The sequence below is a fragment of the Trichoplax adhaerens genome, genomic scaffold (assembly GCF_000150275.1).
Source record: "Trichoplax adhaerens TRIADscaffold_6 genomic scaffold, whole genome shotgun sequence".
Classification (NCBI taxonomy): Eukaryota; Metazoa; Placozoa; class Uniplacotomia; order Trichoplacea; family Trichoplacidae; genus Trichoplax; species Trichoplax adhaerens.
The window spans coordinates 3,784,178-3,804,252 of NW_002060948.1; the positions used below are offsets into that span (position 1 = coordinate 3,784,178).

Consider the following 20,075-nt stretch of genomic DNA (forward strand, 5'->3'; position numbering starts at 1 on the left):
TTACTGTACAGTACAGTATTGTTTACAGTACAGTACTGTACTGTAAAAGAAAGGAGATCGAGAAACGTACAGTACCGTACTGTCGGTTTTCCTCTAGTACAGTACTCAGGTCGAATCAGTCAGTATTAATCGAGTTCTCAGATCCAATCTAGTCCTCGACTGTTACTGTTGGTGTGCGTCCAAATCAGAGCACAGACCAACACCGACTGGAGTGGACTACTCAGGTCGAGTCTAGTCCTCGACTGTTACTGTTGGAGTGTTGGTGCGTGTAAATCAGAGCACAGACGGACAGACCAAGACTGACTGGAGTGGACCTACTCAGGTCTAGTCCTCGACTGTTACTGGTTGGTGCGTCCAAATCAGAGCACAGACGGACAGACCCATACTGACTGGAGTGGACCTACTCCGGTCTAGTCCTCGAGTGTTACTGTTGGTGCGTCCAAACCAGAGCACAGACGGATAGATCAACACTGACTGTCAAGCCAAAGCACAGACGGACAGACCAAGACTGACTGGAGTGGACTACTCAGGTCCAATCTAGTCCTCGATTGTTCCTGTTGGTGCGTCCAAACCAGAGCACAGACCAACACTGACTGGACGGGACACAGATTCCACTACAGTACAGTGCGCTCAAGGCTGTATACAGTACAATATACTGTAGTCGAATTGACTGTTTCAACGAGGAGTGTTGCTTACTTTGCCGTTTATGATTGCTGTTGCTTATTTCTACTGTACAAAAACTAGCAGATGAGACAAAAGTGAATAATGAACATGTCGCAGGTAAATTTGGATTCATCTGTTAGGGATTGCATCCAATATGATCGCAAGGCGATGACCTCCATTCTAGTCTAATTTTAATGTATGAAAAAAAAAAAATTGCCTGATTTTATTGTTGTTGTTGTATCGTGCTTGTTGTAGGCAAATGTATCTGAGACTTCGATGACTTTCGGCCCGGAATGGTAAGTCTGTATTGATTGCGTAGCGTAGGTCAATGAGCAAGCACAAAATTGTCAAAATCCCATGCCTAGTTCAACGCCAATCCTATCTACTGTTAACAGTCGAGCACAACATACTACCATAATAGGAAATCATCCAATAATCATCCGCACAACATTGCATCGCCAAGCAAGCATCCTGATTTGTTGTCAAAGGTCGCCACTACACTGTAGTATTGACTTGAGAACAGAGCGCTACAATGTAAGCAACCACGGTACCGTTCATCATGTGTCCATCATTGGACGACTTTTCCATGCTGATCATAACTGGATCCTCAGCAAAGTATTTCATTAACTCACTTTGGTACCCCCCCCGATTGAAGACCATCAGCTTTCAATTTTAGTATTGACATCATGGAACCGATACTGCTTCATCAACAAACTTGCTTTCGAGATGAATAGACGCATGGACTAGATGTGTTGTCCAATAACACTGGTCTACTACCGTACGGCTTCCATAAATCGAGCGAAATGACTCCATGAACCATGTCAATACAGTACGAGAACATGGCATGTTGTTCTACAACTAGTGTATACTTACATCGTACTCCAGTGACTAGCATTTAAAGCAACCTTACAGTCGTAAGATATTTGGCGCACTATGCATAACAGCAGTCCGTAATAAAGTAGGATTCGACTCAACCTTCCTTGCTAACTCGTTCCATTCCATTTTGCTAGGAATATAAAAATTAAAAGCCAAACTTTGTACAATCGTAGCGATCCAAGCCTATTCAAGGTGATCGCCACACGATTAAACAGTTTCCTGATTTCCATCGTTGCTCCTTTTAGTTTACACTCGATCCTACGTTGTTTACAGTACTATAGACAAGACTTGCTGTTAACAAGCTGACTTGAAGGATAGCGTTTTGGTACTGATACTGTCCAGGTGTAGAATAGACTAGACTGATGAACTTTTTCCTGTCCACGTCCATACTCTCTACCCTTGTAACATAGTCTCCATACCCTGATTACAGCCTAGTGTAGCCCTAGACGCGATCTCCAAGTACCAGACATTATTCGCACACTGTATCATGTTGTCATCATGCTAGAGCTAAAATGCGCCTTGCAATGCTCATTTTTCAATCTTTTCCCCTTGAAATCACTTCATTCAGCATTCAATCAAGTTCAATACTGATGATTTAAAGTTACCGTTGTGCTATACCATCCTCGATAATGTACTTCATCAAGGGAGAGATGTCCGTTGACTGCAGTGCATTCCTATACGACGCATACGTTGACAAATGCCCTAGAGGTTGTAGACTGATCGAGTGTTAGTCTTTTTTTTTTCCCCCTTTGGCTATTATTCAAAATGGATCGTATATCAATCCCTTGCGATCCACTTTACCTCTCCTTCTACTGTAGTCATCATGCAATTTCAACTCCACTGTAAAACTTGGATCTTCCATTGCGTCTTCGTTTCAGCTAGCGTAGGACATTGTTGTTGTTGTCCAAATTGAACGTTGCAAATGGATGGTTGTTAGTCAAGCCGTTGGGATGAGTGAAATCGGCCATTCCTAACATGGAGTATAAAGTAGATATCCTTGTAAAACGGCGACGTTAAGGTCAATGGATCAGATTTTAGTATAAACGACACTGGTTCAACTTAACAATTCTTCTCTTGGCACTTATCCCCACTTAGTACTAGTTTTGAAAACAGTGGTCAATCAAATTAGTTTATGATAAGCAAAGCGATGCGATGTTGTAAAGCCAAGCGTAAGCAATGGAGAGTCAACAGTCATAAACTTACAGCAATACTGTCCTCCACGTTGAACCGCTATGTAATGTGTATAGTAGACGTACTGCAAAAGATCAAACTCTACAATCCTTCTCCAATGAGTCCAATAAATCTTTGCTACTACAGAGATAACAATGGAAAGGAGTTCATTTTAGAACATTTTGGGGGTCTCAGACTTGTACAGTGGAAGTTTTATTTACAATGTCGCCAATTCCTATCAAAATGTTACTGTATTACAATTTTGCAACTTGGCCAGGATATCGCATAGTGACAGTACTGTCCTGGTCCAATCGTAAACTACAAACCAATGAAAACGGATTCTACTGGCAATCTTCTTTGGATAGTCCTAAATCAATTTCACTATTCTCTTACGCTTCAAAATCGATCCCTTTTAAATCAACGTGAACGGATATTCTACAGTACTCGATACAGCTTGTATATATTTATCGACAACATATACAATACGCGCTGATGCAATTTTAGACTAATGAAGAAACGTAGTCAAAATCAATTTTGACCGGGGTAGGCCAGGGCTATGTATGAACATGTCATGACTCTTTGAAGTTGGCTTTCCATTGGATATCATGGATAAAAATGTTCAGTTGTACATGCAATTACTCACACTACTGTAGCATGCCATTGTCAATGTCTTGGGCGTTGTTAATCCATTTATCTTTACGCAATATAGATCTTAAGTGTACTTTAGGCTTCATCTTAATCGACATTGTCATTTTTGTACAAGAATTTTACATCCATTTTTTCCTCACCGGTAACAATTAATGAACAATTTTACCTTCCATTCAGTCTTAATCATTTTTGTCTTACAAAGAAAAAATTGCAAAAGTTAAAAGGTTAAGATAGAGGAATAGAGCGAATGGGTAAAAAGTCCTGCATGATGAAAGACAGTGTGATATCAATTTCTTCCTTTGTAGCTCTCTTTCAAAACTACTTTTCTCCTAATTTTGGCCATTCTACGATACAGTCTTATTCATGAGTTGACATTTTACTACATCGTCTATAATCCTGATAGAAAAAGTGAAAGTCTAAAATACTACTTCAGTGTTGTTTAGAATACAGAGAAAAGACTTTGGACGTTAAGTCAATACTGGCTACAATCATGGCTTAGGCTTTTCTATCCAATGAGAAATGAATAATCTATTTTTCTGCCGATACTAAGATTACTAAAGGCTAAATAATCTATCGCATTGTATCTTACTACCTAATAGAAAGTTTTTTTTGAAATTCATGTTATGATACGTCTAGATACAACAGAATGGACCAAATTAAGATGTATATGCATACTACAGTACTACACAAACTTCAACAAGTTTAGGAATGATAGAGCAGTACTGTACAGGATTTAATCAATCATACCAAGGACTATTCCTCCTAGTGGTCCTTGATGATACATATTGACGTAGAAGATAATATTTCATGATTGTGTGTAAAGTATATGCTGCTAGTGCATATAGCTGGACTTTACATAGTCGTCTTTCGTCTTCTTAACTACGATTCTGTGCTAATACGTCATTGAAACAAAAAAGAATACTGTACAATAGTTATCTTGTTGTATTTATTGAACGGTGTAATAGAGAGCGTAGCAGTGACCTTCTGGGCAATTTAGAACTAGTGGAAGGTTTCGACAGCTCTCGCTATTCTTATTTTTTACACTGGTATATTTCTATAGTGTATATCTGTAAATTTGTAGCTTTGCTCCTTGCGCTGTATGGATACGTATTAGTATCGCAAAGTTCAAAGAATTGATATGATTTCTGAACATCATCACTAGGCTAAAAAAAGATACTAATTTAAAATCAATTTACACTTAACGTACAATTATCACGACTGTGTTGACAGCGATATTATTGCACTTACGTAGATATCTCTTCATACCCTTCCTACTATATACGATATACCAATATAATGTATACTAGTACAGTGTAGACTAGGATATACAGAAATGGTGCAATTTATTTTTTATCACGTTAGGCCGAATACTTGTATTATGATTCGCTCGCGATCATGGCATCATAAAATTGATTATCCTGTCCTTTCATTCCATTACTTGATTAAGTGAAACTGAAACCAACGCCCTATGAACGTAAAATTCGTCCTTATTGCATACAGTAGGCAATAATCAAGAGATATCCACACATAATAAAATTACTATTATTAAATTTGTCTTTTAGGTAACTTATGTAAATCGTGCCAATGTCATCATGTTAGCTTGACACATGTTTAATTACTTAGAATAGTATCGATGACACACAATACAAGATCGAATAGATATAGCTATAATACCATCTTGCAGGATTGAATGTTAGCTTACTGTTAAGGCTATCATTTTATCGAGAAGGAATACGCATTAGTTAATTTGAAACTCAAGATTAGGACCAGATATTACTATCAATATTGTCGTAGTTAATTATTGAGGACATGTAGATTTCTCTAGAACGTTTCATGTAAATTGTAGTACCTCCATGTAGTCTTATTTGGATTTAATATCTGAGCAGACAACGATAATATTGTCATGTAAAAAATTCTTAGGTAGCATATTTATTCATGGCGTATAAAACTTATAATTATACGAATACGATAGAGTATAGGATCGTTTGCTTCGCCTTTTTTTCTCTTCTACTTGTAATAATGATTAAAATCGCTAGAGAATTATATCTTACAAATTATATCAGATTGGTTAACCTTTATCCTAAGATTGTTTATAATAAATGGATAACGCTGTACATCTAACGTTACGTTGTTTTCCATATCAATTTTATATGCTCTAGTTTAATTGTTTTCCTTGCATTTCTTAGGCTACGAAATTTACCTTTAACAGGTGGCGGCGGGCTAAATATAACTTCACCACCTCGCTCACCGATTTTTGTAGAACAAGAGAGTGGTAAAATAGTTTATAATAAAGAAGAATTAATACAATATTATAAGAAGGTAAAAGACATCCCGCGAGTATTAGAGAAATGCCCGGTACTATTACATCCAGAACCGCTATTGCCCATGACTATGATACCTCTATCTGAAGAAGAGCAGCGTAATGCTGCAAGCGTTAATAGTGCCGTAGCACTCAGAATGACTGGTCGTGGCGGTAGCCATCCTCGTGGGCGCGGTAGTGTCAGAGGAAGAGGTAACTTTCATTACTTTTATCGCAAGACATGAAATTCAATGACTGCTATAGTAATAGGCTACTTTATATGCTTCAAATTGCGTAATATCTACAATTTTTTAAACCAATAATCTACTAAAGATGTAGTATGCACATATCTGCTCTCGATACTGTTTTGTTATCACTTAATTCTCAATTTTTAGATCAATACCGTTGTATACGTACTGTATATATATTATACACTTATACAGTATATGTACCGTACCATACATAGATTGGTTAATAAATTTCGACATTTTTGAATAGATTTTTAATTTTAGTAAAGTTCTTATCCATACAGTATTAGAACACGTTAGTATTTTACTTGATGTTATTAAGCTATAGTAAAATCTTCCTTTTCCGGTTTTGTTTTTGTTTCAGGTCGAGGTCGTGGTGATGCTTATTATATACGCACTGGTAGCGATGACGGTAACACCAGCGGACATCCTACTTTTACACGAAGTCGTAGTGGTGAAGGCAAATCATCCTGGGATATTGAAAGGTAAGAGATTTTATTGGCATTATGATTAAATATTATACGTAGTTGTAGTTAATATAAATTAATTTAGTACATGATTTTACATAAGTATTATATACATGTATAATTTGATAGATCAGATCATCAGATATTTTTATTCGTGAAATCTTGTAAGGCTATTGTTGATTGTTTTAGTCATAGCCCTATACTTTCGATATCAACAGCTATAAATAAATTGATCAAATCACTGTAACAATTGACTTTTTATATTATTATTGCCCGCCTTTATTCCATATGTCACAAGTCCACGAGATGGTAAGTCTTTTCTATTGTAAGCAATAGAAATTTGTAATAAATTAGTGATGTAGTGAGTGTGTTATGCTTGGAATCATTTTAGTGCATTGTCACATTCATACAGTACTATTGATATTAGATACATAATAATTTTTATTGTAATCTTTAGGTCAAAATAAACAAGAAAATAATCGGCCAGTAAAAAATAGCTGGAGATCTGAAAGCTTAACTTCAGAAGATGACAATGGATGGAAATTTGCTGGTCGAGGCAATAATCCAAATAAGTCTCCACGTGTACTAACTGGTAGTGGCAACTGGAGAAGTAGTAGTTCAGGTATTTAGTTATTACAAATTTTGATTGATAATTTTTCTGACAAAAATTTCCGCTGAAATTAATTGTACGTGCAACCAGTATTGTATTAATTAAGATTAAGATAATAATTGTTAACATCAAGTGTGCATATCTAAACAAAAACCAAAAGTACTTAACAGTAGACGTTTTTAGAATCAAGAACATGGAATAGTAGGACAAATTACCAACAAAAAAATCACTACAGTAATGATGATTCGTATGATTTACCGGAATGGAGCCAGGATGGCGTTGACGACATTATTGGAACTTTCGATGGTTCTGGGGCATTTTGCTCTCAAAAGGTATCGAAGAAATTATAGATAGGATTTAATTTCTTCTTACTAAGGCTTAAAACTCTATCTTCAGATGGAAAGTGGTGAAATAGAAACATTCGAGAGTGATAATAAGAGTGGTATACAAGTTGAAGCGGAAGAAAATTCAACGGTAAAAGCTAAAAATTTTAGACCGTGTGTAGTTTATTTCATCTAAGAATATTGAAGTCCGTCGTTGATATCAATCATGTACCATTAGTTCTACCATGAATACATTGTATGTTCCATTTATCGCTCTAACTGTGTACTTTTCTTTGTATTTTATAATGCAGACAAATGATATCAAAGAATCTGATAGGCAACAAGGAGTAGTAGATGGATTAGGTATTTAGCAAGATATAATAAAAATAGATATGATAATAAACTAAATGTAATGTATCGTTTAAAAATGATAGTTTGAACCAATATTAAAAATTTAATATATTTTCGGATGGTTATGGTTGTTAGAATACGTTGCTCCTGTTCGTGACGATTTAAGATCGACCGTAAAAGATAATGTTAGTGCAACAATAGATGATAACAAAGATTTAGAAGAACATCTACCTGAATCTCTTCGCTTAGCAATAAGTGACGATCAGCTGCCGGAATCTTTACGTAATGTTATCGAACAACTAGATACAGAATCATGTAGTGCGAAAACGACAGATAATGTTCGTGAAATTTTTTCAAGTTGATATTCTCGAACGTTAGCCCATGAATCTCCACCTTTATAATTCATATTTATTACCTATAGCATCAACAACAAGTTGTAGATAATAATGCAAGCAGGAATGATATGTCGGTCAGTTTGCAATTGTGACATAATAGATTTTTTAAAATTTTTGATACGGAGTTCGTAACGTTACATTCTAAATTGTGTAGATGAGGATAGATAATATGGGGAAAGATGGTAACTTAGTAAGTGAAGATGAAAAATGGCTTTATCAGGATCCTCAGGGCAAATTACAAGGTAGATTTTATTGTAAATTGAATGAGGTAAATGCTTAGTTGGTGGTTTGACGTAATCAACCTTATCCATTAGGCCCATTTGGAAATAATGAAATGCTAGAGTGGTTAAAAGCGGGATTCTTCGCTCCTAATTTGCCAGTCAAAAGAGCATGTGATGACTATTTATTGCCTTTAGGTTGGTTCTCATCTGTAATCGAGTTAGCAATTAGTTTCTTATGTTAACTTTTATTCTCTAAAAGTAATCTATAATACTTACAGGGAAGGTTATTAGAATTTGGAAGAGGATTCCTTTCCAACCTGGTCCTGCGCCTCCTCCATTCAAGGTATCTTAAATTTATTCAATTTGATACCACAACCTTTTATATTTGATATATAGGATATTCTTGCTTTCCATAAATTGCTTAAATATGCGTCAATCTATAGATCAGTCAAGAACAAGTTATACAACATCAGCAGTATCAACAACCACAACATCAACAGTCCCAGCACCAACATCAACAATCTCAACATCAACAATCACAACATCAACAACAACAACAAATGGCTGCTATGGCTGCTGCAAAGGAACAGCGACTATTTTTACAAAGACAATTAATGGCCCAGAAGTTGATGCAGCAGCAACAACAACAGCATATGTATCAACATCAAATGATGTTATATATGCAACAGATGCATCTCCAACAACAGCAAATGTCTCCAGAGGCATTAAATATGGCTTTACAACAAAATTCACAGAACCCTACAACTGTTGAATCTGAATCTGATAATCGAATGGAATCTCACGAAAGTAATACAAATCAACAAAAACCGAAATCGGGTATTGAACGAAGTGACGTTACACGCTATTGTATTGTGTAATTTAGACCAGTATCTAATTAAAATTGCTTTTAATAATAGCATGGAATATGACTCAAGTTAAACCAGCTGATGCTTGGAACGGATCTGAAAGGTACCGTAATGTATCTTGGTCAATCACATATTTTGATTATTGATTTTTAGTACGAATATTTGTAAAAATATCATTATTATGCATAGTAACCAAAGTGAACATAAAGTACCGGATAATCAGGTATTAGACACAACCATTACTGTTGCATACAGATCTAAGGAAATCTGTTCGTTTTATCCGTAATAACAATACGCTGTACAGTATATTGTTAGCAGAAATTGACAGCCGTTTATAATACTACAGGATCAACCAGTATCTATATCACAGTCTCAACTAGAAGAGGAGTGGGTAAAGAATGCAGAAGGACGCAGAGAAAAGCAAACTCAGCCAAATATGGCAATTCTTGAGGAGAGTCAGTCACTAGCGAAACAACATCAACAGCTTCAATCTGCAGCAAGCTCTGCGAGACAAGCTTCAATTAATATGAACATTAGTCATGAACAATGGAAAATGACTTCTGCCACTTCTCCAGTTTCCTTAGCGCAAATACAAGCCGAAGAAGCTAGGCGAATAGCTGAAGAACAGGTACATAATTGAATTACAGGTTTCACTAGACTTTATGAAATCTTATAATTGGAATATTCGTATTTAACAGCGACTACGCCAGCAGCAAGTGCATCTACAGCAACAGCAAACTGATCAAAATAGAAGTTTTGTTGGAAATTGGGTTTCTAATTCTCGGTAAGTAGTGTGTACCCATTCTTTACTTTTTCATAATAACAAAATTATCAATGCTTTATTATATATTTTTTTGCTGGATTATAATTATATCAAATATACTAGCAGCAGTAGTGATGGAATGTCGAATAGTCCGATATCTTTGGTTGATATCCAAAAGGAGCAATCGTCGCGAAATGAAGAAAAATTACGACAACAACAAATGGTAATAAAGTAGTATTTTATATGATTGTTGATTTATCTTACTAAACTCATTGCTATCTATTTGCGTATCAGCAGACATCTGTTTCCTCTAACGTGACCCGGACGTCTGGCTGGGGATCATCACCAATGGTCCATCAGAATGTTAAAGTTCAACCTACATCAGGCAACAGTGGTCCAATAAACTCGGGCTTACTTGGTCAGGTTATTTCGTCAAGAGGATTAACTAACGAAACCGTAAAAACACGCAATCCTTTGGATGAAACGACATTAGTTAATCGTCCAAATCCCTCTCTTCAATCATTTTTTCACCCTGATATTTCTAACAAGTTAGTTTTTAATTACTGTAAATGTGCTTCATGTTGAAATAATTTGAAAATGTTTAAATACATCAAAATATTTTTCTGTTCTAGATCTGCATTTCCAGAACTTTCAACCAACAAACAAGGTGTAAAAACTTCTCAAGAGAGGGTAATGACATCTTGCAACTTATTTCATTGAATATTTGTAAATGTGAAATGTAACGTTTCTGCTTTAATGTCAGGGTGATGTTACTCGAGTCTCTAATACAGCTTATAATCCAGAAAATGCATTGATTCAATGGTGTGAAAGACGTTTAGCTGGAATTGAAACAACTATTGATAGTATGTGTATTATCATATTATAACCGTTATCGAATAATTTGTTACTACTTTATTATGTTACTGAAACAAGCTACCGGCCAGTAGTATAATGAACTTTCAAAGTTACGGATTCATTCCTATAATATTTTTTTTTCACATAGTCCCGACATTCGCTAGATTCATTTCATCTTTAGGATCTCCTGCCGAGGTATTTACGTTGCGATACTTAATAGTAACGATGTATTAGTATTTTATCGTATCTTGTATCATCTAACTAATACCACTTTATCGGAAGGTTCGCGATTATCTTAAGATGTATTTGGGAAGTACAGAAGAAGTAAAGAATTTTTTCAATGACTATGTTAGGAAAAGACGGGAATGTGAATCGGTTAGAATTATTCATGTTGTATTTTTTGATCGATATTTTTTTAACACACTAAGTATGCTTTTCATATTAAAAGCAGCAATTTCCAAAAGCCTCACCTGGTAACATGAAAGAAACAACTACAGATATGGAGCCATCAGTAAGGAGTGAAACTCGCGAGGAATCACAAGTCGAGGTTAATTAAGAGAAAGCGTATTTATTTGTATGACTGATCAGTCAGATAGCAATTTTATAAAATTTGATTAACAAATCTCTTTCCTTGGACAATCAGGCAAACGAATCACCATCGCCAACATCTAAAAGTAACAACTCTAGTAATGCCAATAATTCGAATAAGAAAAAAAAGAAAAGGATGCAAAAAGTTGATCCAAGTATATTAGGTTTTAGCGGCAGTTCAGGAGATCGAATTAATCAAGGTGCCATCCAGTCATTGCGTGATGTGGAATATTAATATTGCAATTATCATGCTATCATCATTAAATATTTTACAGATAGCTTACTACATTTTCATTCAATTCATAATTCTTATCCATCAATAATTAAGCCTTATCGTATCATATTAATGATAACGTATGAATTGAATTCTGATCTATCTAATACGAGCGAACGGCACTTCTTAACAAGATAAAACTTTACAGCTAGTATCAGCCGCAAGAGCAATAAAATGTTGTATATATAATAAATATATATATACAGGATCTGTAAACAAATTTACATAAGACAACATCATTTCTACAAGTTAAACTATTCAATAAACATATTAGTTGATTTACATTTCATGCTGTTGGATGATTATCGATATTTGGCAATACTCATTTCAGATTGCTATTTAATAGGCTAGAGTAAGTCCATCAACAAAAGCAGTTATTTCTTGTATATTTAATATACAGTATAAGTGAGCTGGTGATAGATTATACGTTAGTCTTTAAAGTAAATGTAAGCTGTGCCGATCACCAATTTAGCAGTCTTAAACACAGCCATATTGTAAATTGGGGTTTTCACCTAATGTCTATGAGGATAATGACTATGATGTCTTTGACAATCGAAATTGTTTAAATGATACTTTGATACTATCATCTATCAACTCAAATAAGGCTGCATTTGGACCAGACCTTAAAGCAATTGCTTCTGCTGATTCTTGGCAGCTATTGATTGCTCGACTATCACATAAGCTCACTTTATTTAATAATAACATTTCGATAGTAGAACGCGCTTCACCTTGCCCTCTTGATGCAAGATGCAACGGAGTTTGACCACTTCCAGTCTTTGCGTTGATATCAGCGCCAGCTTGTAATAGCAGTGAAGCGATATCAGTATGAAACCAGTGACAAGCGCAATGCAATGGTTGCCAGCCATCATTGGTCTCAGCTGAGATATTTGCACCGCGTTTAATTAACATCTCAACTATTTTGATACCGCTATGATTTCCTGCAGCTCGATGTAACGCTGTGTAACTAGCAATGAAAATAAAATTAAAGTTCGTTGTTAGTTTATTAGGTCAACTATGAAGTTAGTACGAATTTTAGTTTTGCTATTCTTAAGTTTTCATGGACTCTTTACCCACTGTAATTGACATAAATCAAGGTGAAAGTATTGTACAGCATATAAAGAAGGTAGTTTTTTTTGGTGTTAATCTATTTTATATTCGTATTCTATTCATTAGTTATAATCATTCAATTTAAAATACTGTAAATACAATTAGGATTTAATATTTTTGATAGAAACAAATCCTATCTTGATTGTTTCCTTTTACAATATTCAAACAATCAATGCTACAAGTCTATTAGTAATTAGGCAAGTCTTACCCATCACTATCCGTATAGTGTATGATATCGTTACATCGATCGAGCAGTTTTTGCACTAAACTTTGATTAGCATATTCCGCTGAAGTTAATAAATAGTTTCCAAGTCGGTCATTTAAATTGGTATCTTCAGGACATTGTCCTTGATCGATTTCGTTGAGAAGTTGATTGATGCAATTTACAGTATCTTCACTCATGAATTCATCTTGATCATCATAATTTGAGCTACTATCTGGATATTGTTTAGACGTCGAATGCACGTTGAGTAAAGAGGAAGTATTGGTCTGATTGAAGGGATAACGATGCTGTGAGTATTGGGTATTATTTATCTTTAAAATATCACCAGGTACGAATCCATCTTGCATCGTTAAGAGTTGAGAAACAAGTCGTTCATGTTCAACTTGCTCCTCTGTATTAATATGATCTTCGTCACTAACTGTCTCCACAGCAACGTTACTATTCCCTTCATTTCGAACATGTAATACTGGATTATTGGATTGATCGTTTCGATGTAGATTTGATTGACTGTCGTGGCTATCCAATGAATCCATGACAGCAACGTTGAATAATTCTAATAGATTGATTTGCGCGTCTCAGGCTTGCCTACTGTACTATATAATGCGTGTATCGTCCAAGGTAATATAACTCTACTTTACTTGGTTCTCATTTCTCTAACTGCTCAAGGAGAAACGGCAAGCATCGCCTCAAGAAAAATCTTGAAAAGGATCTTCCTGATCTCGGGCTTTGCTGCTGTTTATCAATCTGGTTAGAGGTCTGGAGAGAACTCTCTCCGGTAGGATCTCTATGGAGACCAGCGAAAGTGACTGTTGGGCCTGGCCTGGTGGAGGAAGTGACATACTGTGTTTAATCGTTACCGTAATAATACAGCGAATACACCATGCATAGGAGTGATGTATAGTACAGTATACAGTACCATAGTTATACCATAGTAGCAATGCGTATTCTTGCGAAAGTGATGTCACCTTAGATGGTCATTTCCTAAATGATAGGGACACCACTAGTGACATCATTTTTGCTAGCAATCGGGCGATAGAGTACTGAGTGTACAATACCATACAGCAGTGTAATGGCCATCCGTATCACTTAAGCCTAGGATTAAGTTAACAACTGATGTTAGGTTTGAAATGGTTGCAAAAAAAATGTCATGGCTAGTGCCAACAGAAGTGGAAATGAATTGCTGCGGGTGACATAATATTTTTTTTTAATCAAAATATAGATGAGACTCTAGAATTGCAGCTCCAAGCTCGAAAATATTTTCATCCGTCCTTATTCTTGTATAACATACTACTATTGCTACTATTTTATACAGATTAACAAGTTTCTACTCGTATACAGAATCCTAGACAGGTGCAATGTCTCTGTTAAGACAAGCTATCTAATGGCTATCATGATTGCACATTGAACACGGCAGAAGTAGGTCATAATCGCTAATGCTATCATTTTAACTATTTCTATCGATTGCACGTAGTGCAAAGTTAATAGTGTCCATAGTTGTAATGCTTTTGATCTGAAATGTTCTGATTTTATAATATTAGCTACAGTGTCCACTGTACCATGGGCTACTAGCGATTCTAGCACCTCCACGACAGTCTATAGTGTGCACTCACTTCGGGTCTAGTGGCCATTTCTTGTTGGAAAAATCGGTCACCCTATTGGACTGCTAGCTTGAACGATCACTTATTGACAGTGGTGCAAAGGTAACTTAAAAAAGTAAGCTTTCCATTGGACAGAGTAATCGAGAGTTTAGGTCATGTCCAGGTGATCAGTTAACATCACCATTCCCTGTTAGCTACATCAACTACATACTTCATAGATCTTACGTATTCATTTGTTCTATGCATCATATTTTGCAAACTTTGTAGCATATCTGTACGTAGATCATTCACGTTTTGACATCTGCAATGCAGTTGATTATCGCTATCGAAAAAGAAAATTGGAGCGATTAAGGATCCAACTACTACTGCAGTGTCTTGTAGCAGCCATCAAAGTCGACGCGGATTGCTGGTCTATATTCAGTAGTAGTGACCAAACACGATATCACGTCTGGTCAATAACCTATAAGTAATTAGCCTATCGTAGGCAGCTGTTCTATCCAAGACTACTGTATTCTATGTTTCACTATAGTACTCGAAACGTACACGAATACTGACTACCACTACTGTTACTACAGCAACTGCAGTGGCATCCAGCCAAGAAGGCATTTCCAGCCAAATAGCCAACCAAGAAGGTTTTTCTAGCCAAATAGCCAGCCAAGAAGGCATTTCTAGCCATATAGCCAGCCAAGAAGGCATCTCTAATCAAATAGCCAGCTAAGAAGGCATTTCTAGCCAAGTAGCTAGCCAAAATAGCCAGCCAAGAAGGCATTTCTAGCCAAATAGCTAGTCAAGAAGGCATTTCTAGCCAAATAACCAACCAAGAAGATTTTTCTAGCCAAATAGCCGGCTAAGAAGGCATTTCTAGCCAAATAGTCAGCCAAGAAGGTATCTCTAGTCAAATAGCTAGCCAAATAGCCAGCCAAGAAGGCATCTCTAGTCAAATAGCTAGCCAAATAGCCAGCCAAGAAGGCATCTCTAGTCAAATAGCTAGCCAAATAACCAGCTAAGAAGGTATTTCTAGCCAAATAGCTAGCCAAATAGCCAGCCAAGAAGGTATTTCTAGCCAAATAGCCAACCAAGAAGGTTTTTCTAGCCAAATAGCCAGCCAAGAAGGCTTTTCTAGCCAAATAGCCAGCCGAGAAGGCAATTTCTAGCCAAATAGCCAGCCAAGAAGGCATCTCTAGTCAAATAGCTAGCCAAATAGCCAGCCAAGAAGGCATCTCTAGTCAAATAGCTAGCCAAATAACCAGCCAAGAAGGCATTTCTAGCCAAATAGCTAGCCAAATAGCCAACCAAGAAGGCATTTCTAGCCAAATAGCCAGCCAAGAAGGCATTTCTAGCCAATAACCAACCAAGAAGGCATTTCTAACCAAATAGCCAGCCAAGAAGGCTTTTCTAGCCAAATAGCCAGTCAATTGCGTAGAAGGAAATGCTCCTCAGCAATTCTATCATCACGTAGAATTAGCTAGTGGTAACTACCTGGTGTTTACAGTATTACCGAACGATAGAAAGAATGATCAAATTATAACCTTGGAGATGATGGATAAAATGGAGTCAGATATAGATAAAAATCAAGTGCTATCCTATCATGAATTTAGCCATCATCAAGTTATCCGTGGCTCAGCTGAGCCATTTGCTGTAGCTTGTAGTTATGATTATATTTTTGTATCGATTAAATCGTGCCAGATTGATGTCTACGAATTACAAAATCCTCATCCACTTCAACAACAGCAGCAGCAGCAACAACAACAACATCATCATTCTACCATTAACGTTGTTTATGCATTTAAAACTGCAGCTGTAGCTACCATCTTACAATATTGTCAAGTTGGTAATTATGTCGCCACGATCGAGCATGATTATAGTCCTAAATCAAAATTACCCGATGTTGCTAGGATTTATTTCAATTGGATCTCAGATGATATTAGTCGATCTCTTCATGTACGCAAATTAGATCAAAATCAGTATTATCGATTACCATTTGATCATGATAAACGTGTTATGGCTATTGAATTAGTACGCCATCAGCATTTAGTCAATTTATCATGTTGTCAAACTACTGGTAATATTGCTATCGCCATGGATCATGCAATCATGGTATTTGTCTTAGTTCAAGTGATTCATCCTGTCCATCAAGGTGGTGATGCAGTCGTTTATGAACCACAACATGCTATGGATATTCAATTACAACACGCTAATATTATCCATCTTGTCTTGTGCCAAAATTATTTGGCTTTGATAACACAGTATGAGTTTCAAATTGTTCAATTACATTTCTACCAGACCAACAATAATGGCCAACAGCAACAAGATCAATCTATCAATAATTGCAAAAATGATGACAACGATCCTAAGCAACATCATCATCAGCGCTCTTTACCAATCTTATCCAATCATCATGAACGCCAACTCATGCTACAAAATGCTAAACAATCCTCAACAACCATTGAAAAAGATCCTAATTTTGTTCAACTCGATTTAACAAGCTATCGTAATGGTGATGATAGCTTACAGACATTCTATCCATGCTATGTTAGCCAAAAAAATCATGCCGATCAATCCAACGATCCATCTCCATCGGTTGCAACTGTTATCTTACCTCATTTATTACGAAATCAAATTCGTTATGGAAATCATTACGATGGCATTAATTGCATTATTGGCCCTATAGTCCATGCTAAAAATCAAATCTTCAATGTTACTATCGATCCCACATATCAAAATTCAAATGATGTCGATGTAACTATTCTACTGTATAAAAAGTTAATGCATGGTAAAAATGACACCAAATTAAATACAACATCATTAAGATACATTTCCTTATTACCAACATATCGTTCAGGTAGGGCTTAACTAACCACTTGATCATGAGTAAAAAAGCACTATCAGAAAATTGTAATAATCATTACATGATATTGTACGTAGATAGCGTCAATGATACACAGTGAAAAAATGATTGAATCTTATAGAATAAATAGTAATAATACTACATGATGATAAGTATTGTACACCTATCGAAAGCTTTCTGTAGCTTCTTTAAATACTTTAACTGAAGATCCATTTAATATCAACTACATGCTGAAGAGAAGAGCGCCGCATAGCGTATTACTCTTTTATATCTTGGACTGGTTAAAAAATTATCTTATTACAATTCATAAATTCAAACAGCTTCTCTGAATATTTATTTAATATTGCAAAATAGACATACTGTAACTACATCAATAGATTGAATATTACTACGTAATATCTTACTCTTTATGTACTATATTACATGCAAGTGGCAGTATCATAATCTAAAAATTAAAATAGATTAGCTAAATATCTATTTATTTATATACAATACTACATAACATACCATTCTTTATACATTAGATTAGATACAAATAGCAATAATGTATCTATAAATTAAATAGCTTAGTTAAGCATCTACGTATTTGTTGCTACTAGATTGACATACGCGTATGACTAATATAGCAGATTTACAATTAATGTATTAAATAACATACTGTACAAATCGACAACAACATAATCCTTAGTAATATATTTCAAATAGCTTAGCTGAGTATCTAGTATCACGAGATAATAGACATAAGAATAACTCAAGTGTGTTAAAGTAATGTATAATTTACCCTATTAGGGATGCAATAGAATTAATATATAATCCTTAATCTAATATTAAAATGCCAAATCATTTTTAGAGCACTGCTTGATTGATGCTGTATGATTGACCAAGGGTGAATTTTCTATGTACTCATGCAGGTAAAAAAGAGGAAGATACGAGGACGCAAAGCAATCTACATAACTTATTTAGTTCATCTAGCTGTATTATATGTGGCATAACTTGTTTTGTGTCTACCAACAATACTGGATATCACTATAATTTAACGGATGGTATTAATTTATTATCGCAGTATCAATATCCTAATGATATAATTAGCGTTGATATCCATCAAAATTTACTCTATGCCATTACTACTGATACAGTTATGGTCTACAGTATTAAACTACATGCCAGTGCATCGCCAGATACTCGTTATCGAATTCCATCCCTAAAATCAGATACACATATAACACAACAAATAACGAATGATACATCTAACCAACCTATAACTGAAACGATTAATCCCTATGAATTACCTCTACTCGATAACTTTACGTGCTCATTAGGTGTACACCGATTTTATTCCCTGACTAAAATTGTTACCTACGCTGACAGAGTCATCTTACTTTCCAAATGTATCGATAAAACAGTCAAGAAAGCCAGCAGGTAATATTCCATGAATTAACTATTAATTTCTGTTATATCAGATATCTCTTTCAATTAAAATCTATGTATCACTGATGATTGAATATACAGTTAATATCATGTATTCTTTATTTTTACTCCAGTGGAATGAATTGGGGAGTTTTATCACCAGCCAAAACTGTTACCACTTCTAACGTCATCAGCTGGAATATTTATACAATTTACAACTTTCCTATGACAAAACTTGCTTCGGATATGGTATGAAATTCATATCTTTATCGCTGAAGCACTCATTCTAACTTTTAAGATCCGATTATGTCGATGTGAAGCTTTTAATGTAGTAATGTAAAATCTAGTATCACATTGAAGTCCTGGTTTAATCCAGCTATAAATAGTATTATAGTATTGTCTTTGGCTAAATTGGACAGATTGTCATACTATGTACATATTAAAATCTACTGTACTATAATTTAGTATTTTAGTACTGATATATGCAAACGACTCATAAACTGTAGTTGAAAGGGTTGCTTGATCTTGTAACGATGTATTCAATTAAAGTTGAATTATGATTGAATATCCATATCATGCGGCAAGATTCTTTACCATTAATCTTGAATTGAGAATAAATAAAGTATTAAAATATTTTATCTTTCGGTACTCTTTTAGTTGAAAGCGGGATTGACATTTAAAGAAAGTAGTCCTTTAGCCTATCAAGATCTCATATATCAAAGCTACTCAATACTAAGAACTCAGGTATTGTTAGAATTCTTTCGTTTTAGCTATGGGCGAGATATATAATCAATCGCTCATTACAATTATTTTTACAACTTGGAATATACCTACCTATGTTGTTGAATAATACTGAATAGCCTTGATACTTATTCAACATATGTAATACTAAATGGATGCCGTGATTACAGCTACTTAGTATGCTATCGCTATCTTCCTTGATTTACATGAATGATTTACATTTTGAGGATGGTAAGTCATTGTAAGAGCTATATCTGTTATTAGATTTTTATGTATGTAAGTATGTGTTATTGAAGCTAAGGGCTAATTTAATTTCGGAATTATTTTATAATTTAGAATTAAATGAATTAATGCTACCCCTTAGAGAAATGTGTGCATTGCTTGGTGAAAGTTGTTGCAGGTATCGCTTAATCCTTTACCATTATACTAATTGTATGAGTGCAATTTTGCTACTCCATCTGCAGTCGCACATGTTGCGAAGAATTTTAATTTTACGATTCATTTTTATGAACAATTTGCTGTATTATGATTCTT

At 35.2% G+C, this 20,075-nt stretch overlaps 3 protein-coding genes across 3 annotated transcripts; 1 reads left to right on the forward strand and 2 right to left on the reverse strand.

The window, feature by feature from the left end:
* Positions 1-771: 771 nt before the first annotated feature.
* On the forward strand, positions 772-11,578 carry TRIADDRAFT_57541 (uncharacterized protein; the record flags this gene model as incomplete). The annotated part of the gene is made up of 27 exons (XM_002113372.1): positions 772-780; positions 919-959; positions 5,544-5,869; positions 6,269-6,389; positions 6,501-6,535; positions 6,829-6,993; positions 7,165-7,313; positions 7,378-7,455; positions 7,616-7,667; positions 7,791-7,993; positions 8,077-8,124; positions 8,205-8,292; positions 8,365-8,466; positions 8,550-8,614; positions 8,715-9,108; positions 9,189-9,240; positions 9,291-9,360; positions 9,484-9,765; positions 9,836-9,921; positions 10,024-10,123; positions 10,195-10,448; positions 10,533-10,590; positions 10,664-10,763; positions 10,904-10,950; positions 11,038-11,130; positions 11,204-11,302; positions 11,399-11,578. 27 exons carry the CDS (start codon positions 772-774, stop codon positions 11,576-11,578), a joined length of 3,297 nt encoding a protein of 1,098 aa, XP_002113408.1.
* Positions 11,579-12,151: 573 nt separating this feature from the next.
* On the reverse strand, positions 12,152-13,480 carry TRIADDRAFT_57542 (uncharacterized protein; the record flags this gene model as incomplete). Its single annotated transcript, XM_002113738.1, has 2 exons — positions 12,152-12,581; positions 12,933-13,480. The coding sequence occupies 2 exons, from the start codon at positions 13,478-13,480 to the stop codon at positions 12,152-12,154; spliced, it is 978 nt and encodes a 325-aa protein (XP_002113774.1).
* A 112-nt stretch (positions 13,481-13,592) lies between these two features.
* TRIADDRAFT_57543 (uncharacterized protein) lies at positions 13,593-15,723 on the reverse strand (the record flags this gene model as incomplete). The annotated part of the gene is made up of 4 exons (XM_002113739.1): positions 13,593-13,767; positions 14,003-14,039; positions 15,089-15,328; positions 15,360-15,723. The coding sequence occupies 4 exons, from the start codon at positions 15,721-15,723 to the stop codon at positions 13,593-13,595; spliced, it is 816 nt and encodes a 271-aa protein (XP_002113775.1).
* Positions 15,724-20,075: the final 4,352 nt, after the last annotated feature.